The sequence below is a fragment of the Lissotriton helveticus genome, chromosome 2_2, assembly GCF_964261635.1.
Source record: "Lissotriton helveticus chromosome 2_2, aLisHel1.1, whole genome shotgun sequence".
Taxonomy (NCBI): Eukaryota; Metazoa; Chordata; class Amphibia; order Caudata; family Salamandridae; genus Lissotriton; species Lissotriton helveticus.
This window is the reverse complement of record NC_136060.1, coordinates 460,805,836-460,831,577: the sequence shown is the minus strand read 5'-3', so window position 1 is coordinate 460,831,577 and position 25,742 is coordinate 460,805,836. Positions and strand designations below refer to the sequence as shown.

Genomic DNA, 25,742 nt, shown 5'->3' with positions numbered 1-25,742 from the left:
AAGGCAGGAGAAGAGAGGAAGAACTGCGGGTGAGCAGCGGAATCCACACCCCCCCCCCCCCGCCCCAATGGCAGGTGTCACCTGCCAAAGTAAAATGAAGAGGTGTATAGGTAAGAATATAATCAACCAGTGTCATGAAAGGAGTGGCTGAGACCACGGATCATGTACATATATGGCCGTCAACACAGACTGTTGCCGGTGTGACCTTATAAACCGAATGTCATTTTAACCCTGAAGTCAGTTATACACTAGCAGGCCTGGAATAGCAGAAGTAAATGTGCCCCTTCAGCATTTTCAGGAGCACAACTCGAATGTCAATGGAGCCCACAACACCACACACCTCCCACACACAACCAGCGTGGAGGATGGAAGTAAAAGCATAAGAGAAATAAAAGAAAGAAGTTAATTGAAAACATGAGTGGGCCAGTATCGGGGAAAGGACTAGATCTAGTGAGGAGACATACATTAGAATAATGGCGGAGTGTTCACCATTTTGACCAGAGATAGTCCAAAACAGGACACCCTGTAATAAAGGTTTTGTTGAAAGGGGTAGAGAAGACAATCTTATATTTTTAAGACAACTAAAGCAGCTGCCATGTTGTGAAAGAATGCAAACTAAAAGAAGACTGGACACTTTTTTAAACTTTATTTTTCAATTTGCATTTTGCAAATACAAAAACAGCATCAATAGAGCGTAAAAATCTAAACCCAATGGATGATGAAATAAGCAGTCCCCGCGCGCTCTATGTCCCATGTAGCTACATAAACCCTGAGCTCCAGATGCCGTACCTGCAAAAAGACTGGACAATCTTAATTCAGATATCACACACTAGTTTTGTACCTAAATAAATTATGTTCTGTCGAAACAGTATTGAAAAAGTCAATGAAGCACAAGTCATGTATCACACTGCGCAGAGGTGCATTAACAACACAAGAAAAATGCCTCCTACTTTCTTAACCATGTAAAAGGAGGAAAGGGTGGAACACCCTTGACCATATACCAAGTGCAAAGGGTGGAAAATAACTCCATCTAAGGCCATGAGACCAGACTAGCAGATCTGGAGAACTCCACCACAACAGAAGCAGAATAAGGAAAAGGGTAGGACCACTCCCACCCCAAAGGTCAGCCAATCAGGAAGTAAGTTAAAACACAAAGACCAGACCTCAAGGTCATTCGTAGACCATGGAGGATTGGCGGGGCGTTAAAGAATCTGTGGGTAGACCTATGTCTCTACCAGATAAATCGTTACCGAAGGTAAGTAACTTGTTCATCGGATAGAGACATCTTGCCGCACATTCAATAACTTGTGAATTAGATACCACAGTCTTTAGGAGGAGGGTCTGCGAACGAACCCCACAGTAGGTCCAGGAGAATCGGCTGACCGAGATTAAAGATTCGCCACATCTCAGTGGGAGAAGATAAGGGAGAGAAAGAGAGCTCTCTTTTAAATGTTGTAACAACCACAACAAAAATGCAAGCAAGTAATATGCACTAAGAGTAAGAAGCATGTTTCCTCAGGCATAATGGTACCGAAGTACAGACGCCCGTTGTAACCCAACTTCAAGGAAAATAAGCATGGATCCAATTAAACGAAAGCTAATTGTTACAACTGAAACGTGGGTTCATGATCAGTAGAAAGGGCAGATGACTCTGCAATTTATACAGTAGAAGACGGAGCCACCAGACCGAATAAGCAGAGGATGGCATCTACCTTAGATGAAAGAACGTGGGAACAAGAGGAGCCAAAGCAAACCACTAAATGGAAAGAAAACATAAGATATTAAAAAGAGTGCAAATGGATCTGTCCAAGCAACAAAATTAAGACCCCCCCCCTGCCAGATGCGAAGGAAAGACCAAGTGCCAAAAAAGAGGAACAGATAACCCAGGCAAGGGAAAACCGGGTCAGAGGGAAAAGAGGTAAAATCTTACACAAAATCACCTGACAGTCAGAATGGCTTATGTAAACCCCAAAGTACCCTAAAAATGTGTACGAAAGAGCTTTCTCAAACTAAGCTTGATTTGGAAAGTCAATGCCACAAACCTGTAAGCACACAGAACAACCACCTATCGTCCTCTCCAAACACATACACAACCTACCTTGCTGATAAGAAATGCAACAACTGCTCCGTCCATGGGTGCACCTTCTCGCAGATGACCATACAGGAAGGAACCTGGGCTGATAGATCGCATCTTTACACTAACTGGATACCTGCACGTGTCTGCTATATTTCAGCCACCCAACGACAAGAGGAGGTGGGGACCAGGGACGGCCCCCTCTAGAATGCGTGCTTGTAAACATTATTCCCTTATTTCAAGTACATGCTTGTCTTGCATTTAGGAGAGGTCTGAGGTGCCCTCTGTCACAAATGCTCATTGTATACTGGAAAGGTAGTAGCTAATCTGTTGTGCAGCAAATCACGAGAAGGCAAAAGACACTGATGTCCACTGGTCGAGGGGGTACAACTAAATTGTAATCCTAGTTTCGCAACTCGAGCAAGCTCTGTGCACCTGAGCAAATAATGTCATATCCTCCGAAAACGGAAGCATTCAAAGAACAATACAAGGCATATATTCATTTCTAGATCAGAAAAAAACGGTCAGCCTAAACCAGACCGACATCCACAAGTAGCGAAATCCCCAATCACATACAAGACCCCGTCTTCTATTAAAGGGCTTTACCTGCTATAACGCTGGAAGTACTTGATGAAGAGGATAAGTGCAATCTCTACAAAGCCCGTTAATAGAAACCAATGATAGCTTAAAGAAATGAATACGAACTGAGAAAACTACAAAGGTAGTGAACAATTTAAACATGGTTAAAGAGCAGAATGCACCGCCATAGGAGTAAGAGGAACGATCATTAGGCCTATAAATGCCGCAAGCTGCTGGAGTTAGCAGTGCTGCAGCGGCACACGAGGCAGAGCGGGCAGAAGGCTGCAGGGAGGGCTTTTATCGTACAGAATGAATCGATGGTGGACGTTGAAACCACATGCCCTTTTCTCACGCTTAGCGCACCTTGTTCTCAAACCACCTCGACTTCCTGCAGCTCGGAATCCCTCGCTTTCCAGTGTCATTCCATCGTGTCCGAGACATTCTTGGCCCAGGGCCTCTGTCCACAGCTGCTCCCTCCCTCTGACCTCACTCCACAACCAAAACATTCCAGCGCGCTGAGCACTCGCAGCTCTGCGTATGACGGCGGGCGTAGAAGGTGCGCGCGCTACAGAGAGGAGAGCGTGGAGCTCGCGCTGCACGCTCAGCACCCGCCGGCTCTGCGTATGACTGCGGTCGTAGAAGGTGCGCGAGCTACAGAAAGGAGAGTGTGGAGCTCGCGGGGCACGATCAGCACTCGCCGGCTCTGCGTATGAGTCGGAGGTGCGCGAGCTACAGGGAGGAGAGCATGGAACACGTAGTGGTCCCCCCGGGGAACTCGTTACACGTGCCTTCTAGACAGGTCTTTTTGGGATACATGTATTATAGTATGCCGTGACTGGAGGTACTATCGGGCTTTATACAAAGAACATTTAAAAAAACACTAGGAATGTCGTGGACACATAGTAGGGGCGCTGCAGCACCCCCACTGTCACCATGCTGGAGTTCCAAAGATGGACGAGCAATAAACACGCCTTTACATTTTCTTTTCATCTGGTCACATTTATTGTGCGTTCATACACAACGGTCAAAGGGCAAGCTATGTCTTATGACAGGCTGCTGCTTATTTTGATACTATGGGGATCGGTGTTTACTTTTCTTTCTCGGGCTGCAAAGCCAAACGATTTTGTAAGGTAAACTGTCTGACAAACTTGCTGCAGTAAATGAAGTGTGAAAGGAAAGGCTGCACGAGGTCAGTTTTTTTCGAACACACAGTAACATTTAAATACCTGTAAATAAACGTTAAATATTTTAAAGAAAATCAGTAGATCAGAAAGCACAAATGCACTTTTTTTGTAATTCTGAAGCGTGAGGTAAACACAGATTTTAAAGGATCAAAACGAATAAATTCATTACTTTGTAATGCGAGAATGATACATATTTGCAGAAATCAGATTTCCATATATTCTCATTTGGGCGCTATGTAGTTGTATCCGTAAAACTGCATGTCAGTACGAATTCTGTGGCCATTCCAATAGAAAACGTGATATTTGTAAATGACAGTGCGCTACCACACCATATATTCATAATGGTGTTACTTCAAAATGTGCCACTGGTACATAGCACATGTTTACCACTCACCTGCTGAGATGGTTGTGGCTCGTTTCACATTTTCTTTGAGTTCAGTGATGTAAAACTTATGGCAGCACCCCCATTCCTGTTCCAGTACCACTGTCGAGCACTCAGTTGAAGGACGAGGGCAGGTTCCAGAGATCGACAGAGTGGTCACTTTGGTAGATCTTGATTCTTTCTCCATAATGCATCTTCTCTTATAGCAGATTTGCTGAGGCACCAAAGCTTTCCTGCCTCTGGGCAGAACTAGTCAACATGGGGCGTGACCTTTAACCTTGGCACGATACTATCATCTTAGTAGTACATAACAATATGTACCCCAAGAGGTGGTGCGTCTCAAGTTCGTGTTTACACCAAGTCCTCAGTGCAGGTGGACTTGCTGTCCTTGCCTTCTTCACTGCTTTCACATGCACACTTTGCATGTGTGGTGGAGACCTCCCGGCACACTGTGCAGCGGAGCCGCTATATCACACATGTACAATGTGCATCGGTAAGGTGGGAGAAACAGCGCGCAAATATTTGATTGATGACTTGCCCCTTGGTAAAGGGACTGCACCCAGACTGCTAGGCGGATTCACTGTAAACACCCATTGGCGCTACATAGAATTGTATTAATGGGTATGTGACAGTGGAGGCAGCATGAACACGTAAATAATTGGTGCAAAGATGAAATGGTGATGTTTGGGCGCATACAGTTGGTTGCTGCGCTTGCCCGATATGTGAAGTGAGCGGTGAGGTGCCAAGAAGTGTTCCCGAATGGTTGCGGATCCCCTGACCTGGTGCCCTGCATGGCGGTGCAATCTTGACCCCCTGGAATGCTGTATGTTAAAATGAGGTCCTCTGTTTGATCAGTACGCTGCCCACTGCAAAATCTGCGTAGTATTGCACTCTGGCTGATTACGGTGCTTTGGCAGCCCCTGGCAGTCGGTCATTTTGAGGATCCTGATGTGGAGTGTTGACGAGTGGAAAGACCCAGGTATGCGAGCTTGCTTACGTACAAAAGCCGAAGTGGAGGGCATATGCTGACATCTCCTGATGTGTTGCTGCGGATCTAATGTGCGGATAGTTTTGCGCTCCCAATCACCGAAGAATGCAGGCAGCGCGCTAAGGAGGCCGCACTATTGATGTATAGCCCCAGGTTTTATCCACGACCTAGCGTCGCCGTTACCAGAGGACCAATCTTCTAGGGTCTTGAGGATATGTCTTCTCTCTCATTCATCCACTGTATGATACTGCTGATTGTCTGACGGCACCTACCCGATCTCAGAGAAGCTTTGGATGTCACGAGTGGTGGAGCAGAGAGTGGGGTTTTTCAGGAGAAGTTTGTGGCCTGCATAGTGCACTTACAAAATCGGCAGGGCTAACACATACTGGAATTGCAGTGCAGGAGGGCTGCACACTGAACAGCGACCTGAGGGATTGACATACGGCGCCAAAATGGGAAAACCCGACAAACAGCCGAAGGCCAGCGCGGGGACCTGCAGCGCACTCTGATACGGAACCTGAAGTGGAAATGGCTGCGGAGAGCAGTATGGAAACTATCTTGAAAGCAATCCAAACCAATTTGCAAGACATTAATGGGAAGCTTGACCACCTCACATGTCGTGTGGACAATATGGCATCAAAATTGGACAAACAAGGGGAACGTCTCGACGCGGCTGAAAATCGCATTTCGGCGGTGGAGGACGTGTCGCATGCAACCGCCGGTAAATGTGAGGGTATGGAAAAGGTGTTGGAGGTTATCAAAGCCAGGGCGGAGGATTTGGAGGCCAGATCAAGTCGAAATAACGTTAGGATCGCAGGGGTCCCGGAAACAACTAACACAGGCCACATGGAGGCGTATGTCGAGGAGCTTTGCCGAGAGGTGTTTGGAGTGGAACAGCTGTCACCGATATTCATAGTCAAAAGAGCACACAGGTCGCTAGCACCACAACCGCCACCTGGTGCCCCACCTCGGCCTGTATATTAAATTATCGGGACCGCGACGGTATACTGCGGATGGCACGGGAGAAGGGGCAAGTAAACTACCAAGGGAATCAGCTAGAATTCTACCCGGACGACACTATCGCGGTGCGACAGGCTCGAAAGGAGTTTGCTAATGTCAAGGCGAGGCTGAGAAACCTGCAGGTGGATTACGCCATGTTGTACCCAGCGCAACGGAAGGTAACATGGTAGGGTAAGCCAACAATCCTCCCCACTCCTAAGGCTGCTCAGGATTTCAATAAAAGAATTACGAGTAAGCGCAAGGAACAGAAGCGTGCGGACCAACAACCGGATTCTGACTAGGCAGTTCAATGCCTGGAGACAATCTGCGAAAGCTGTGTTGCGGTCATGGGCGCTATTGCTTATGTCCCTGCTGTAGCTGCTCCGGGTAAGAGCGCGAGGATGAACGCTAACTAAGCCTTGGATGGTAAGTGAACGATTTCTGCACACTATCGAACGACTGGATATAATAGAACTTTGCTCCTCAGTCATAGATGGCGACCTATGGAGGAGACACACAGAGGGCTGGAACTTTGGACATACAATTATAATACTACTATGGGACTAAAATGCAACTCCAGCCTCTATTGGTGGCAAGTCAAATTTAATTGTTGAGACATTACGGATAACACTGTCTGGCTCTCTCTAGTGAAGGGTCAGGTTTCCCGAACTGTACCTAGCTAAGTGGGCTGATCTGATCTGTCCCTATAGGAAATGAACAGGGGTTAGCAGGGGGAATACATGTTACAGAATGAAGTGGCCAAAACTGGGTTGTATGGTGGGTAAGAAACTGTTGAGAGACTTTTTTTTGCATAATGGTAGCCCATCGTCACCAACTTCTACTGCTATGGGGACACTGATCGTGCTCTTCTACTGTAATTATTAGCCGAGGTAAAGCCCTCCTGCTTATTGCTGAGTTTAATTGGCCACTGTCCACCACCTATATTGAAATCAGATAGTTCTTTTCTATCAAGCATGTGCTTTGGTGATTACGCATTTGCTGAAGCATGGAAAGTTGAATTGTTGCTTCGTAGGATGTTTGTACTGTTGCCGGTTCTCAGAACAGTATATTTGAAGATTTAGTCTGTATCAAGCAATACGGGCTGTCCCCATCCGTTAACTTGGATGGTGTTGTGTACCCTAGGCGGACCACCACATGGGTGTTCCCCATACAGTTCAAGGTGTGTAAGAATGTTAAATTTGGGGTATGGCTTCGGCAGGATTGGGTTGCTGAAGTGGGGGGGGGGGGGGGGGGGGGGGGGGGGTAGGGGATTGAGTTGGGGTTTTGTTCAGGTTAACGGACCAGAGCACTTAAGATGCATTGCTGAGAGTCAAGGTGTATGCAATTCTTGCCTTGAGATTTATGTACTAGCGCACTGCAGATGCTACAGGGAGGGAGGACACTGTAAATATGCACTTAAAGGGCCACTATTTAAATGTCTAGGATGCCTATGTCTGACACAAAACTCGGTAGGTTGCACTTCAATCTAATCACATGGAACATCCGGGGGCTAACGAATCCCAAGAAAATTCGACAAGTATTTGCATGTCTGGATCGATGACATATCGATATCGCATTGTTACAAGAGACCCACATTGCCCCGCACACTCATAGCCACATAGGCCGGTAATGGGCTGAGTCGACATACACTTCCACATACTCTTCATACTCCAGAGGGGTCATGATCTTGGTGAGGAAAGGTACAATTTTTAAAGTTGAGTGCACGGTAGGGGACAGTCAAGGGCGATATTTCATATTAACAGGGGTTCTACGTGGGCAGCGGGTAACGCTAGTCAACACCTATGGGCCAAACATTGATGTGCCAGATTTCTATAATGAGGTTTGGCAGCATCTGCACGACGAGCTAGACAACGCACTGATTTGGGGAGGTGACCTAAACCTTGCGCTGAATGACCATCTCGATCGCTCTGGAACCAACACTGAACCACACAGAAAGGCGCGAGTGAAAGTACTGGATTGCATGGCTACACTACATCTACACGATATCTGGAGGGTGCGACATCCCGGGACTAAAGCTGCAACACACACTAATGCGGCGCATGGTAGCTGGTCCCGCATGGACTACTGGCTGGGATCGGAAAAAGCTTTGCTTTGAACCACGGACATTACGCATATGCCTAAAACACTCTCCGATCATAACCCCGTCCTCCTGTCCCTTCAGATACCACATTATTTCCCACCCCCGTATAGCTGAAGATTCAACGCTAAGGCTCTCACTGATTCAGTACATGCAGACACAATAGCCACAGCAATTAAAGATTATTTTCAATTAAATGAGCCCTCCACGGAAGACCCTTGCATTTTGTGGGAGGCTTTCAAAGCCACCTTGAGAGGGGTATGCATTAGCACTACTGTTGGGATTCTAGCGATATTCGAGGGCAGCTGACACGATGCGAGGGCAGCTGACACGATGCGAGGCCAGGCTGAAGTCACTAGAGACTCAATACGAACGCACACAAAATCCGTCCCTATTGGGAGAACTGAGGCAGGTACTCACTGAACACCAGTCCTTTGCCGCGGATGAACTTAAATATATCCACAAACGTCTGGCTTCTAGGAGATTTGGAGAGGGAGGTAGACCAGGTAAGGTGTTCGCGTCGAAACTTTGCGAAGGGCGTGGGTCTCAGACGGTATTGCAGATACGCGGGGCAGACGAATCCCTATCCACAGATACCAAGGGAATTCTGAAAGGGTTTGTAAAAGCATACAGTGAGTTATATACATCACAATCAATGGCATCACCAGCGGAAGTTCTAACTTATCTAGAGGATGTGGCCATTGCATGGCTTTCAGACACGCAAAGGACCTATCTATCGATGCCAATTACGGCGGAGGAAGTTACAGAGGTCATAAAATCATTACCAAATTGGAAAGCCCCAGGCCCGGACAGGTTTACATGTGAATTTTACAAAACATACGATGATCTGCTTGCCCCTCACTTAGTCGCAATGTATGGTAGTGCTTTTGACCCGAGTATACTCCCACCGACATTGCAAGAAGCGGTGGTGATAGCGCTTCTGAAGCCTGCTAAGGACCCTGAGTTGTGTGACTCCTACAGGCCTCTGTCGTTAATTAATGTTGACTCTAAGATTTTAGCTAAGTTACTTGCCATAAGATTACAACCCCTTATGACTAACTTGGTCCTCCCAGACCAATCTGGTTTTATATCGTCCAGAGCTACCACACACAACACCCGGACGTTGTTTGCCCTCTCTCATTATCTGATACCTAGCACCAAAGCAATAGCTGTTATGTTAGATGCCGCTAAGGCATTCGATTCCATTGAATGGTCGTACCTACTAACGGTTTTAGGGAGGATGGGCTTTCCTCCGGTATTTACGCAGTGGGTGAAACTATTGTACACGCAGCCTGTAGCTAGAGTTGGAGCGAATGGATATGTATCTAAGTTGATAAGTATAGCACGTGGGACGAGGCAGGGGTGCCCTTTGTCCCCTCTGTTTTTTACCCTGGCCCTTGAGCCCCTAGCGTGTAAAGTCAGGCAACAACACCGTGCATCTGCCTTGCACTTTCAATCTCGGCCATTACACATTTCGCTTTACGCGGATGTGTTACTTTATGTTCGCGACCCCGAGCAACACTTAGCACCACTCTTAAAGGAATATATTACGTTTGGGAGACATTCTGGGCTTCAAATTAATTGGACGAAATCTTCTATCATTCCACTGACTGACACCACCCTGCCTCACACTACTGAATTTCCTTTTGAATGGCAATATGACCCCATTAAATATCTAGTTGTTTGGTATCAGAGATCCGGAGATTGTTATCCGTACCAATGATGGCAGAGTGATATCCTCACTAGATGATACAATCGATCCTTGAATACAACTACTGCTATCACTAGCAGATCGTATAGAGACTGTCAAAATGGTTGTACTACCCAAACCACTTTATTTGTTTAATAACATCCCGATCCTCCCCCCGCCCCCTAGAGAAGTGTTCAAACGTATCGCCTCACTAGTGCTCAAATTAATATGGGCGGGTAAACAGGCGCGAGTCGAGCTATGTACTTTAACGCTCCCATACTCCAGATGAGGTCTTTGCGTGCCTGATTTTCTATTATACTGTGTGCCCAGGCACAGTATGCCGCTTACTGGTATCATACGATTCCATACCTGACGCACATGGCGGTAGAAGAAGGAGATGTCCTGCCAATACCCTTAACTGCTGTTATCGCGCATCGGCGTCCACCATTACACGCTAAAGATATTAACACCATTGACACAACAAACGCAGCATGGCGCCGATTAGGTCAGCTGGCTCATAAGTGGCCCCTTTATGCCCCAGCGCTACCGCTACATAACCACCCTGAGATTTCTGTTAGGGGGGAGAAGGTTGGCGTGGACCTGCTGCAACAGGTGGGGCTAGACACTTTTGGGGACCTATATACTGAAGGGGTGTTAAAACCACTACAGGTTCTCTCATATATTAAAAACCAGACCCTGCTATTTCGCTTCACTTATCATAGACTCCAGGGGGCGATCAAGTAACTATACCCTAACTATCCTGCTGAACCTCCGCAATTGGATACCTTACAACTCATTTTGACATCATCAAACACCACGCATCTAGTTTCACGTTTATACACTATGGCACAGAGCGAAATTTCTTATAACACTAACAAAGCCATGGAGAGATGGAATGAGGTATTGGATGTTCCACTTACTGAGGTGGAGTGGCAGACTACTTGTGCCTTAATTCAAATGCTAACGCCAAACGGTAACTTACAGATATTGCATTTTAAATATTTGCATCAAACTTATTACACACCTGCGAAGCTCTTTAGGTACGGTCTCCAACCGGAGGCGATTTGCAAGCGTTGCGGCTTCAATATGGCTGATTTTCTCCATCTTGCGTGGCACTGTCCGAAGGTGTGTGACTATTGGGAGAAGGTTACTTCATTGCTGACGACAAGGGTGGAGACTGAGATTGTTTGCAATATTCGCACCGGTTTATTGGGGTCATTTGTAAATGTGCGTGCTGTGAAAAGAAAATTTTGTATGGTGGCACTATTACTTGCTAAACGTAGGTTCTCCTTGTGTTGGGAGAGTAAAACTGCACCTAGCATTAAGCAATGGATATGTGACATGACCTATTGCCGGGATATGTTACATACATATGAAGAAGAACTACCTGCCCGATCCCGGCCTAAAGACTATTGGAAGTATTTAACAGACTATTTAAGTGCCATTCCCACGCTTTACATGTATTGTTTATATGTGTCTCTCTCCACCATACTGTAGATATGAAATGATGCAGAATCTCTTTTTTATTGTCAAGTCAAGGAGGCTTTATTTCGATAAAAGTTATCATAAAAGCTGTACAGTAAAAACACGCCAATTCATTTGATTAAAATACAGCAAATTAATTACAATCAGGTATAGAAATCTGGCTTTTTTATTGTACATTGGCCACACTTGGATGATAAATGCAGTAGTGTAATGGTCCGTCATGTTACTTGTAATTGAACTGTAACTGATGAAAGTTTAATAAAAAGATTTAAAAAAAAAAAAAGAATTTTGGCAGCCTGCTCAGCAGCCCCAGAAGAAAATCATTTTTTGATCTCTACTGAGGACAGATAAAATCCAGAAACATGTGTCAAGAGACGACAACAGTAATCTGCACCAACTTTGGTGGAACACTCCAGCAAAATGCCAAGTAAGCATGCCCTTAGCATTTACCAGAATGCTAAGGGGCAAACAGTTCTGAGAGGCCAGCAGTGTGCTCCCACTCCTTCCTGCAATTAATTCTTGACCTTACTCCAAATGGGAACTGTTGGAAGGGGCAATCTCAGAGGGCCAGGTTATGCTCACCCGGTCCCCCCAAGACCCACCTCTCCCACAGATCTTGCCGAGTCTTATCGTGAGGTCCTCACCGGGGAGGACTTCGGGTCTAGGATCGTACACTCTGAGCTCACACCACACTACGAACAGACACCACACTGTTGGGATTCTTAGTAACCAGTTCTTTATATAAGGAATAAAAGAAGGAAGCACTCTTATGTACACAGTGATCGGAGGATCACAAAGTCGTTGAGGGATCAGGAAGGGGGAAGCGGGACAGTCTTTTAGTCTCTGGGGCAGTACGGGGCGTACCCTACGCACAGCTCTCAATCCTCGAGCCGGGGGGTACGGACGATGATGGTCGTCCTGGCTGCTTCACCTCCGTCGAGTCAGCTCGGTTGTGATGGTGGCCTCGATGGTCCAGCCGGACCAGAGTACTCCTTGAGCCGCGACGAGGTCAGCAGGGCTCGATGTGGAGAGGTTCGTGGGGAGCCGCGTCAGCGTCAGCAGGGCTCCGGTGGTCTTAAAGGTCGAGCCGCGACAGCGTCAGCAGGGCTCCGATGGTTACAAGTTCAGCTCAAGCCGCGACAGCGTCAGCAGGGCTCCGATGGCTACAGGTTCAGCTCGAGCCGCGACAGCGTCAGCAGGGCTCAGGTGGTTCAGTTCCTTGTTGCGAAGAGGGAGCCGCGACAGCGTCAGCAGGGCTCAGAGGTTCAAGATGAGTTCTTCTTAGGGTCAGCCGAGATCAGATCAGCAGGCTTCAGGTCCAAGATACAACTGCCCGCTAGTTGTCAGGCGGGCCCAGATATAGTCCATTAGCCCTTTGATGTCCGGACCCTCGCAGGCGGAGGTCTCAGGCCTTGGGGGCTGGTCGTTGGAGAGGTCCGTCGGTTGGCTCTTTGATCCCTTTGAAGATGCGTCCGGGAATCCCCAGACGCCCAGCAGGGCTGGAGCCAGCACTCAGGGAGGCCAAAGGTGCGATCGAAACTGGCCCACAGGGGAGGGCCAAAGGTGTGACAGATACCGGTCTCTCAGGGGAGGCCGGAGGTGCCATCGAAACTCCCTGGCTTATCTCACTCGGGGAGCGCTTTACCCCCCCAGCCGGGACTGGCGCGCCTTTGGAGTCTGGGTTTCGCTGGGGCCGGGGTCACGCTAGGCCCAGGGAGACAGGGATGTCGGGAAAGGAAGATGGCGTCCGGGCCTTGTGGGGCATGCAAGGTTAGGCGCTCGGAGCCGGGCGTGGGACGGGAAAGGCCGGCCTGGTCGAGGTGCTAGGGGGACCTAGGCTTACGGGAGTAGGGCGACCAGGTTCGGGGTGCAGGCTACGCTAACAGGGAGGCTGCGCAGGGGACTCAGGGTACAGGACTATGCTCACAGGGTGTGGAGGGACAGAGGCGAACCACGCCACGAGGCCGGGTCAAACACGAACAGTCCGGCCCCAACTGCCACGCCATGTACGGAGTGCAGAAACATTTAAAACACTCGCCCCTAGTCAAAGATCTGGGTTAGAGCAATCATTCTTTTGCTCACCATGCCACCCCAGTTTGGACCCAGCCATTTGCAAATCAGTTTTGACCCATCTCCCCATAGGACCAGTCCAGCCCGTACTGCCAGGCCATGTCCTCGCTGGACAGGAATCAAGCATTCTGGATCTGGTTTCGGGATATCTTCCCTTATCAGCCAGGCTAGCTTGAATCTAGTGTTGAATCCTTGTTGAACCCGGAAAGCTATATCTTTCTGAAAAGAAAATTCTGAATTTAGAAGGGGTAATTTCTTTCAATCGCTCATGGCTTCCCAAAGAAACCAACTACTGAACAAAAAACAATAATGACAACTAGCAGAAAAAAATAGAAATTGGTGACATTTTCATTTGCAATTTTCTACAGCCACATGCAAATTCGTCTTGACCCTGAATTTGGCTGGGTCCAAACTGAGGTGGCAGGGTGTGTAAAATAACAATTGACTGGGCTGGAGTATTTAATTACCAGTGACAGAAATAAATTCAAGCATTTCATCCATCACTTTTTTGTATAATTTAGAATGTCACCTAAAGTAGGATGGGATTGCCCAGACGTGGGTCCCATTCACACACTGTCATGGGAACCAAGCTATACCTGGCTGGTGAACCCTAAGTAGGGAGAAACTGGTCCTAGGTTACTTGTGCTCCGGTTTAGGGAGACCGCTACTTGGCAGTTCGGGTGGACTGTTCCCACTGGAGCAGGGTCAATACTAATTTGCATGTGCCTGGGTCCAAACTCTGGTGGCATGATGTGCAAAGTAACAATGGACTGGGATGCAGCCAGAGAAAATACCAATGGCCAAGATAAAGTCAAGCATTCCATCCATCACTTTTTTGTATACTTTAGTCTTGCTCCCCTTAACGCATTCCAGGGCAGAATCAGCCTTCTCACAAAATAGGCCAGGTCCGTCGAAAGGTATATGCATAAGTGACGCCTGTACGTTCACAGCCAAGTCCGTAGTTCTCATCCATACATGGTGACAAAGCACCACAACAGTGCCGATTGCCTGCCCCAAGCAATAGGTAGGCCTAAATGAATGACATATTTGGCCACAACCGGATGGTCTGACCCAGACTCTATGCAGTATTATGTTGAGTCAAAAAATCAGGGCAGCCTGGCACCAGTCTGTGGTGTCCGACTACCTGCCTTTTCGTGAGATGTTAATAAGAGGTCAAAGGAAGCCTGCCAAGGCTGTAAAACATGAGTAAGGACATTCATTTTAAATTCGATTGATAGAAGTTAGAGGGCCATGACCTCAGCTGCATGTCTAATCACCAGTCAAAAAATACATATCCCCTTTGCCTACTGATCCACATTCAACCTACTCTGATTTTTCTTAAGTCACATCTCTTAATACGAGCTGTACATTACAAATGACACCTACAAATGCAATTGTAAGAAATCCAAATAGATCATTTATTATTCATGTAATAAGATCATAAAACAAGTCCATATTCATTATATAATATTAATCAGGTATACAGTCAATTTTTCCCCAAATTGACATACATTTCTATACTTAAAAAAATGTTGATGCGGTGTTTTGGTGGAGTTGTTGATTTACACCATCTTCTGCCGGACATGTTTATTATTATATACAACATCCTAATTCGATCTTTTTTTGTCTGTTAATCAATCTTCATTGTCATCTCCAAGTGCTGGTAAGTGCTGATCAGAGTTGAAGCCAAAATGCTGGTAGAGCACATAAGGGCAGCTCTGTGGTAGGGGCAGTGTTCTGTCTGAATCAGACTGTATGGGGGCCGGGTAGATTGGGATGAATGTGGGACAGGACTTCAGTCAGGACCAAGAAGAGTCTGCCATGAAGTGAAAGACTCCTGTCGCCATATGACCCAGCTTTGATGTTGAAGGGACGGGTACAGATTGCGGTGCTAGAGTAGAAGTTGGCACTGAAATCAGTGTGGAACTTGAGATGGGTTTGAGAGGCAAAGTCTGTGCTTAGGATGGGCCGCAGGTGGAAACCTAACTGGAGACCCCTGTGGATGCTTAGGGCCATAAGGTACACCAAAAGAGAACTGTGAGTGGTGAAGATGTGCAACATTGCCTGCCTAAGGCCTGGATATAAAGCAACATCACTGATTACCCCAAAAAACAGGTGTATAACGGGATCAGTTGTGGAACCAGCTTCTCAATCAACAATCAGGATTTGGACTGAGTGCTGTCTTCACTCACTCGAGATTTCTCTGGCAGGATGGGGGGGCCAGCCATGCTGGGGGTCTGTCGCAGGAATGGTCCTGAAAGCGGGGACTGAGTCCGCTCCCGCAGCTTTGCTTCACAGATGCGGATCACCTCTGAGTGTGAGAAGGCATAGTCCTCACTTGACTTGAGTTCTGTCCGGAGTCCATCACCCAGGGGCACGAGGGAGCACTGACGTGAAAGTTCTTGGATCCAGTCTGATCCCTAGGGACATTCTAAAGGTGAAGTATCAGCGGTTAGAAATATCCATCAGAAGGCGTGTTCTTTACAATGTCTCAGACATATTCTGTGAAGTAATAAGTGAACTCTTAATAGTGTGTGACTGCTACTCTGCCAAGTGGTGTGAGAGTGCTTTAGTGTTTTGCTTTTCCACCATATAGGCTTTCACAGTTCCCAGTTGTGCTTGCTTATCTTAAGACTTACTGAATGATGTCAAGTCTTACTCTTGTAACAACACTGCAGCAATCATTCATAAGCACAGCCATCTTACTTGAACAGTGAGCCTTGACTTTTTCTTAATACAGAGAGGCAGATATTAGGTGGCCATTAATAACCCACGGTCTCCATATATTTACTTCCAAGAACAATGTTGAATGACCGCTTGCCTCCCACTTCACCCTTGCACAGATCCCTTATTCCCACACTAAGCTTGCAAATGGTTACTGTTTTCAAGCACCCATTTACAACAGTGAATAGAATCACATTCCATATCCCTCGACCACATAGTACTTGCAGGCGTTCATCCCTTTGCTCTGCGACCCGCCTCATACAGCCGCATTCGGTAGTTGGCAATAGTCCCGGCGCACCAATCCCAAATCCCCTCCACCTCTTGGCCTACGTACACAGTTTGCATGGGCAGCTAGGTACCACTCATGCCCAGGTTCCACGAGCAAAAAAGGAACACTACATTTAGCAGGTGGCCAACAAATTGGACCCAGTGAGCACGAAGGAAACCAGTTCAGTTTTTGACCCTCAGACCCATGCAAGACTTACTCTGGGACGTATTGTGGGGCAGAAGTTCAGAACTCAGAAGCACATAACAAATCAAAGCCCAGTTAGTGCTTTTACTTTTAAAAAGAAAAACATACGTTAAGTCACGCATAACTATTAAATTCCTACCCCCCCCCCTCCCACGTCAGCCAGGAGTATCTAATGGATGCGGAGCTACACTCATCCTGATTAAGAGGGTCCCTCTATACACTCATTAACACTCTATAGCTCCTCATCTCAGTGACCTCTGATCCACATACTGCGTATGGTGGTATGTCATGGTAGGGGATTTGTCTCGGTTTGTTTGCAGTTTCTTTAACAAAAAATGATAAAAGGAAACCTCAGATTATTGCTGCTTGTTCATATGTTGCTTCCGTTCTGGCATTATAATGCCCATTCCGGCGGGTTATTCCAGCTTTACATCGCGGCCGGCCCTGCTGGGTTGTAGGCGACATGCTGTGTCATAAAATGTTTTACTGCCTGGCCATCTAACTGTTACCGTTATCCTCCAGTTAGTTGCTGCCGGCCTGTCGTAGCAGGTTGTAGGCGTGAAGCTGTGTATTATCCTTCTATTGCCATCAATAAAGGTTAAAAAAAAAAAAAACTATTAAATTCCTCTTGTCCAGATTTAAAAATCAGACACCGCTGGCCCCTCCTAAACAGAGCTGAGTAAGAAGGTCTACCATTTTCTAATGATGTAAAACACCTTTGCACGGTGTTTGATGTGCTGATTACAACGTAATCCCCTTTTCATTTTGTATTTGTCACCGAGTTCACAATGTAAACTCATTCCTATTGCAATTTGTCAGAAAAAAAAATTTCTAAAATGGCTGCCAATTGTACTTGCCACAGAGTTTAAAATCTAAAACCACTTCCTACTGTATTTGTTATCGAGTTAAAAAGGTACAATCTCCTGAGCGAATAGGTATATCTGATAGGTACAATGGGGCTATTTCACAGGTGGGCTAACATTTGCTGCCTGTTGAAAATCAACAAAAAGGCAGACCAAAAGTGCATCTATCTATACAACTTTTTTTTTTTTTACCCACAAGCTCTAGAAAAATTAGGCAGACGTAATAAACGATATACTATCTGTAAAAGAAATAAAATTGACACATTCGTGAATACCGGTTACAGAACAAGATTTTAAAATTAAAATAGAAAAGAAGAGGTAACAAGATAATATACCAAATTTGCCAGAAAACTGGGTCTTTACCCAGAAAGTGTTCTTTATGTGATAGGGTAGTTTTTGAAAAATGAAGGTTTGAAATGTATGTATATCTAGACGGCTGGATTCACAGGACTCTCATGCGAGTACCACGGGCACACAATTTCAAATAACAGAGCTATCAGATTGGTCAAGGGGGTCTTTTTCCTCCCTCCGTCAGCTGTTACGCTCCTGCGGGAGCGAGAGATTCCCAAAAGTCCTGTGATTGGTTGGCTGAACAATAGGAGGCTGCCATTTCAGGACATAGGGGCACTGTTCTTGTGTTATGAAATAAAATAATAATTTTAATGTATAAGGGAACAGGGTAGGCATACACCCGGGTTGCTGAGATCCCACGGGACTCTGGCAGAATCCAGCGGGACTTCCCTGCTCGAGTCCCACAGGAGCCACACTGACTTTTGCAAGAGCCCAGCGGGATCACAAAACCATAAAAAAGTGGGAGATATGAATGTCTATTATGGGTTGTCCACGTACAGGCAGTTTGCCCTGTAGTTAATTCATGCCATATAAGGCGGTGCGTGGTGGGGAGCTTTTGGGCACCTGCGGATGGGGTGGGCGAGACCATGCACCCACCCCCTTTGTGTAGTTTGGCATCGTTAGATATGGTAATAAAATATTACTTTACATTAAGATTCCTAAAAATTCATTGAATAAAAAACAGATGTTAGAGTAAGGTATGGTAATATGTTACTTTGCATTAAAAAACGCAGAGAAATTCACAGAAAAAACAAAAGGTTGAAGTGTTTTAATAGTTAGGTGAAAATGTCAGCTTAAACATAACAATTTAAGCTTAAAAAAAAAAATCTATCACTGTCGTTTACTAGTTAGATATTCCAGGTAACAATAATTCGCGATCCACAGTTTAGTGAACACTGATGTGAAGTATAAAAAAATTGTGTACAAAATATCATGGTCCTAAATAATGACATTACAGGAGTAAAAACAAATATATACATTAAGTAGGTAAAATTATAATACCTTAAAAATATTACAAATACATATGTGATACAAAAAATATTAAAACAGATGTAATCATTTAGCAAAATAAAACAAAAGTAAAAAAATACATAAGAGTATGTAAATTAAGATACTCTTTAAAAATAGTATAAAATACTACTTAGATCAGAGAGGACAACCTATATTTTATAATAAAATGATTACAAATCCAAATTATACCATATATTTAATGTATTACAATTACCTTTAAAAAAACCTTACTAAAATTCATTACTCAAAACAGTTAAAAAACAAAATTTCAATGAAAATAGAATGTTAAATAAAATCACAAATCTATTCAAATAAAAACAAAATTGAAATAAAATAAGCAAAATACAATAACAATTTCACACAAATCAATTATAACAAAAAATTACCAAAAAATATAATTACACATTCAAACTAATGAATGAAATAATTTGAAAATACTTATTGAAAACAATTAAACCCCATTAACATTAAAACAAGACCATTAACGAAACCAAATTAGCTCTCTCACTTCCAACATAAAAGGATACATGCTAACACTTACTTTGGAGGAATAACATACTATTCACATGCAAACCTAAGGAACAGAAGGGAGAATGTCTGATTAAACTGTTTAGGCAAAATGTTCTCAAAATTGGTATTCTCTGAATTTGTCCAGCTATCAAATAACATACAAACTAATTTCAAGTCCTGTGCTTTCACCAAGTCAACACACTTTTGGAAGAGACTGATGAACAATTATGTTCCCAACACAAAAACATTGCTAAATGTCAAAACGATTACCTTGACTTTTCTTGTTAGCAAGGAACAGGCTAGGAACATTTATAACAATACTGTGAGGAATTATATGAACTTGAAATGGAAAAATACATTGGCTCCTTATTAATTCAAGATTATACTAATGAGCATTGTTGCAAATGTGCACAGTGTAGTAGTATCTAGGCAACTGGCTAATCTTTCCCTGTGCAAGCAAATATTCTCCAGAATACAACGAAGGCTATATACCCTCTTATAACCAAAAAGAGAACAATGTGAAGGCACAGTTAATCTGAAGGCCCTCTGCACTGGAAAAATGTGTACACTATAGGTGAACTAATACATGCACAGGTAGATTTACTCTCGAAGTGATCCAAGTAATAGACCAGAATCAACCCATCATTTGCACTATTGAACACCGTTGGCAGACAGTATTGGAGCTGCTGGTTTGAAGGCATACAAAAGTCTTCAACTATCATTGCATACTTAGAACGGTCCTGTAGTTCCTACACTCTAGTGTTCAAAGGAATGCATGTGGTCATCGTAAGGGAGAAAGGGTTTGGGATCCCAACCCAGGCTTCTATGTGTGCTAACATGCCAAGCGATTTACTCGTGGTCCACCCTAGCAAACACTAGTTACTCCACCTCTTTTCTTTTGCACTTGGGCCCACAATCTTTGGTTCAGGGCCGAGCTTCTCATTCACACGATAGGGTAGGGGTTCCCCTTTTTCCTCAACTGCGTTTTCTGTCCCCCATCTGCATGCTCCATTAGTTGGTCCATCATGTCAGCCCATAGCTCAAGATCTTGCTCCGCATTTACGCCCTGTGGTACTCTGCACAATCGTCATTCCTCAGCTACTGCCCACTCTTGGAGAACAACCTTCCATCAGTTCAGCGCAAGAGGAGCCCATGCCGCCCAACGCACAGCTATTCATCCTTTGTCAGTAACAACCTCAGGGCTGGAAATCTGACCTGTCGCCCACATTGTTAGGAGACCAAACAAGCAACACTTGGGTGTCAGCACCAGCTTCGCTCGAGTTCAGTGCTCCTCAAGTTCATGCATTCCCAGTCCATATTTGTGAACGTCACAAAGATGGCGTCCCACTGCAGACACGACATAGGCCTAGAAGGAAAAAGTCAGTGGAGAGGCTACGAAGATAGGTACGCCTTGTGTAAGTAATACAACTGTGCAAGTTTGTATCGTTCATTGCTAGCAGTCTTCTACACCGGTATGCATGCTTAACTTTACTCCCCATCTGGCAGTGGTCCCCTTGGTGTGCTCTCCCACTGTCCCTTGGCAGCTAGAGGCATGGTCTCGATCATTCTTTAAAGCAGCGTATATGTGTGAGATAGGTCCTCTGCTAGTTCCCTGGTCGAGCATCAGTGTGAGGGCGCGTGAGTCCGCTGGTTCCTCTGGGAAGTCCGTCCACACCTCACTGAACATGACAATTTAGCATACTGTAAAAATTGTCTTTCTGCATACATTATTAATCAACCTGGGGAAGTCTCGGGGAGACCAAAAATCCAGTAAGCCACACTAGCACAAACAAACCCCTTTACCCACGAAGCCAAATTGCAGTTGAGGCTATAAATCCCCTCCCACAATTGCACTCTGTAAGATAAAGTAGCATTATACACATAGTGTAATGTTGGTTGGCAGTTATGCTGCTGAAGCACAGATAATTAGATGGAGACACGAGCCAAGGGAAATGACTGTCTGCTCCAGCAACCAAACCAAAAAAACATTCATCAATTACTACTGAGGCCACAGGAAAAACAACAATTTCCCACATCAGTTGCTCCCCTTTAACGCCAAGTTGTGATGCAAGAGCTAAAACTGAAAGAAAGAACCATCATTTTGACTATTTTGATCCCTTGGATGTCCTATTTTTAGGTTTTAACTGGCGTTCACATGCAGCTTAAGAACAGCATTGAGCCTACCTGTAAATTCCGTACACTGCACTAGAAACAATGGCCATTCTACTCCACCCTTGCACGTAAATTAATATAACCAGGGCTGAGCTGCTGCTTTGTGTGATTAAGGCAAGGCTGCAGCTGTGCAGCTACACTTTCTAGGAACATTATTGCCTCTTGTAAAAACTAGAGTGAAGAAGCAAGCAATATTCTAACAGAGAAAGAAACACGCAAGCTTTGGGAATGCAATCATGCACAAGGTGTAATATTCTGCAAACAGGATTAGAATGCATGCTTTCCTGTAAAGCATGTTGAACCCAAAGCAGTCAGTCATCAGCTTGTAGCACAAGTTACTTACCTTCGGAAACGATATATATGTAAGAAACAATAGTTAGTGTTAGATTCCTTACCTTAGCATATCCCCAGGCATCAGACTGGATCCGGAAAGTTTTGCGTAGCAGTACCCCTGCGCATCGATAGGCGTCGTCGGCATCGTGATCGCCGGGATGACGACGGAGTACTTAGACGCCGCCCTCGCGCGCTGACGTCAGTTCTGTACATAGCTTTCCGCGCCAGGAAGGCAGAGCCATGATAGAAACCGACACTAGTGCCATAAAACTAGGGCCCTGAAAGGGATGACCGTAACCCTAGATATCAGTTCGCAGGACGGGGAGGACGGGTGGGGCGGTAAGGAATCTAACACTAACTACTGTTTCTTACAGATATATCATTACCGAAGTTAAGTAACTTGTGCATCTGAAAGAAACAGGTTAGTGTTAGATTCCTTACCTTAGAATACATACCCCAGCAATACCAACTCCGGTGGTGGGTCTGCGCACCAAGATCACACCAGAAAGTCCTGGAGAAGGGAAAAGCCGAAAAAGCCATCTCTCCAGACTTGGCTGTCCAGGCAGTAGTGTCGAGCAAACGTGTGCAGCGAGGCCCACGTAGCTGCCCGACAGATGTCCTGCAAGGGCACTCCCCATCCCAGGGCAGTAGTAGCCGCCGTGGCCCGAGTGGAATGGGTGCGTAGCCTCACAGGAGGCTCCTTCGTGGCCAAAGAACAACAGACCTTGATGCACAAAACGACCCACCGAGACATTGGTCCGTTTGTGCACCACCCGTCTATTCTTGGCGCCCACGTAACCAACAAAGAGCTGGTGGTCCACCAGGAACTGGCGTGTGCGGTCTAGATAAAAGGAGAGCGCACGTTTGGGTCCAGACAGTGGAGCCTCTCTTCCTCCTTCGAGGGATGCGGAGGCGGAAAGAAGGTGGGCAAGGTGATGGACTGCCCAATATTAAAGGCTGTAACCACCTTAGGCAGGAAAGAAGGAGGAGTTCTCAAGACAACTTTGTCCGGATGGACAGAGAGGAAAGGAGGTTTAGAAGATAGAGGTTGGAGCTCACTCACTCTCCTGGCAGAGGTGATGGCAACCAGGAATGCAGTTTTAAGAGTTAGAAGACGACGAGGGCTATTGTGAAGTGGCTCAAAAGGAGCGCACATCAAATAGGTTAGAACAAGGTTCAAGTCCCACTGAGGCATCACGAAAGAAACAGGAGGAAACGTGTGTGATGCCTTACAAGAATCTATTTACAACAGGGGACTTGAAAAGAGAGGGCTGATCAGGAAGCCTCAAGAAGGCTGAAATGGCAGAGAGATAGCCTTTGATAGTGCCCAGAGCAGAGCCCTGATGGGCAAGAGAAAGAAGAAAGAGGAAAACCTCTGAAAGGGGGGCAGAAAGTGGATCCACAGCCTTTGCTGTGCACCATGCCACAAATTTGTTCCACCTGCAGGCGTATACCGATTTTGTGGAGGGACGCCTGGCTGCCAGAATCACATCACAGACTTCAGGAGGCAATTCAAATGGCCTCAACCATCACCGCTCAATCTCCAAGCATGTAGGTGAAGACTGGACAGGTTCGGGTGGAGGACTGTCCCCTGCTGCTGCAACAGAAGGTCCTCCCGAAGAGGCAGATGAATCGGGGGATCGACTGACATGCTGAGTAGCTCGGGATCCCAGTCTCTTCGTGCCCAGTCGGGAGCCACAAGGATGACTTGGGCCCGGTCGAGCCGGATCTTCTTCAGCACCTTGGGCAGAAGTGGTATAGGCGGAAAGGCGTACAACAGACCGCAGCTCCACTCGCGCCGAAAAGCGTCTCCGAGCGAGTGCCACCATGGAAATTCCAACGCGCAGAACTGATAACATTGTGCGTTCTCTTCGGTGGCGAATAGATCTAACCAAGGCTCTCCCCACTGCTGAAAGAGGCCTTGCGCCACGTCCGAGTTCAGACGCCATTCGTGATCCATCATGCACCGACGGCTGAGTTCATCCGGCCCGGCGTTCACGGAACATGCCAGGTGTTGAACCACCAGAGTGACGCCCTGATGTTCTAGCCATTGCCAGAGGCGCAGAGCATCCTGACCAAGGTCCACGACCCCACCCCGCCCTGTTTGTTGCAGTACCACATGGCGGTGGTGTGGTCCCTGAACGCCTGCACTACACTTCCCCAGACAGAGGAAAGGAAGGCCTTCAGTGCAAGACGGATCGCCCACAGCTCCAGAAGGTTGATGTGGAGCCGGGACTCCGACAGAGACCAGAGGCCTCAGATCTCCGCCTCTCCCATGTACCCCCCCCCCCCCCAGCCCAGGAGGGACGCATCTGTCACTACTACGTGCTCCGGTTGGGGTAGGGAGAGGGATCTGCCGCTGACCCCATCGCGGTTCCGTGAGCCACCACTGAAACGGTCTCGCAGTGCCCTCCTAGATCCAGACGTGGTCGGACAGGTTGCCCTGATGCTGGCCCCACTGAAACTTCAGGTCCAACTGCAGAGCCCGCATCCGCCGCCTGGCGTGATGCACCAGAAGGATGCAGGAGGTCATCAGCCCCAGAAGCCGCAGCGTCAACCTGACCGAGACTCGGGATAAAGGCTGAAAGATCGAAATCAGAGCTTGAATATCCCGAACCCGCTGTTCTGGAGAATAAACCCGAAACTGCGCAGAGTCTACGACCGCTCCGATGAAGAGGAGCTTCGGACAGGGGCACAGGTGTGAATTCGGCACATTGATGAGAACCCCAGCAGGTGCAGGTGGCCGACGACTGTCTGGGGCGAGCCCGCCTTCATCAACCAGTTGTCGAGATAGGGGAAGGCTGGAACCCCTCATCTGCGCAGATGAGCTGCGACCACCGCCATCACTTTCGTGAACACCCGAGGGGCGCTGGTAAGGCCAAAGGGGAGCACAGTAAACTGAAAGTGCTCGTGGCCTACCGTGAACCACAGGTAACACTGGTGGGTCCGGCAGGACAGGGATATGGAAATACGGGTCCTGCAAGTCCAATGCTATCATCCAGCCTCCAGGGTAGCTAGGACCCGAGCTTAAGTCAGCATCTTGAACTTCTCCTTCCGGAGGAAGCGGTTGACGCTTCAGAGGTCCAAGATAGGGCGTGGGCCTCCTTTGCCCTTTTTGGGTACCAGAAAGTAGTGGGAGTAGCAACCACGTCCTACTTCTGGCCCAGGAACACGCTCGATGGCCCCCTTGGCCAAGAGGGCCATAACTTCCTCCTGTAGAAGTTGCAAGTGATCCCCCGACATGCGGTGGCACTGCGGTCGCATGGCTGGAGGGGGTCGCCTCGAGTGGGAGGGAGTAGCCCCTTCGGACGATTTGCAGCACCCACCTGTCTAACATGATGGTACGCCAGTGGAGGAGGTGATGGCGGACCCTGCCCCCCCGCCCCCCCGCCCCCCACTGGCATCGTATGGGCCTGTATGCTCAGACTAGGAAGGCTTTGAGGGAGATGCTGCGGGAGTGGGTGTGGACTGACCCAGCCGTTGTCCCCCGGCACCGCCACGGCGGTTACCACGACCGCGCTGAGGTTGGTTCTTCGGCCCGTGGCTGGCTGGACTAGTGGGGGCGGCCCTTCTGTGGCCACGAAAGGGGCGAAAAGCAGATGTTTGCTGGCGCTGGCCCGACAGGTCCAAGGACTTAGCCGTAGCCCTGGAGTCCTTAAAACGCTCAAGCGCACTATCTGCTTTGTCGCCAAAAAGGCGACGGCCATCAAAGGGCATGTCCATGAGCGTGGACTGGACATCCCCCGAAAGGTTCAGC

The 25,742-nt window shown here is 47.0% G+C and overlaps 1 protein-coding gene across 4 annotated transcripts in view; it reads right to left on the bottom strand.

The window, feature by feature from the left end:
* The window catches only part of PTPRA (protein tyrosine phosphatase receptor type A), a 724,758-nt gene that overhangs the window by 529,377 nt on the left and 169,639 nt on the right, over window positions 1-25,742 (bottom strand). For 2 of the 4 annotated variants that reach the window (XR_013608377.1, XM_078678705.1), the window contains exon 1: window positions 3,017-3,109. The exons of the other annotated variants lie outside the window; for them this stretch is intronic. Coding sequence is in view for 1 of the 2 variants with exons in the window: in XM_078678705.1 (XP_078534831.1) it covers window positions 3,017-3,094 (78 nt within the window). In the remaining variant the exon portion in view is untranslated. Of the gene's footprint in view, window positions 1-3,016; window positions 3,110-25,742 lie in introns of those variants that run through there. 4 annotated transcript variants of the gene reach the window in all.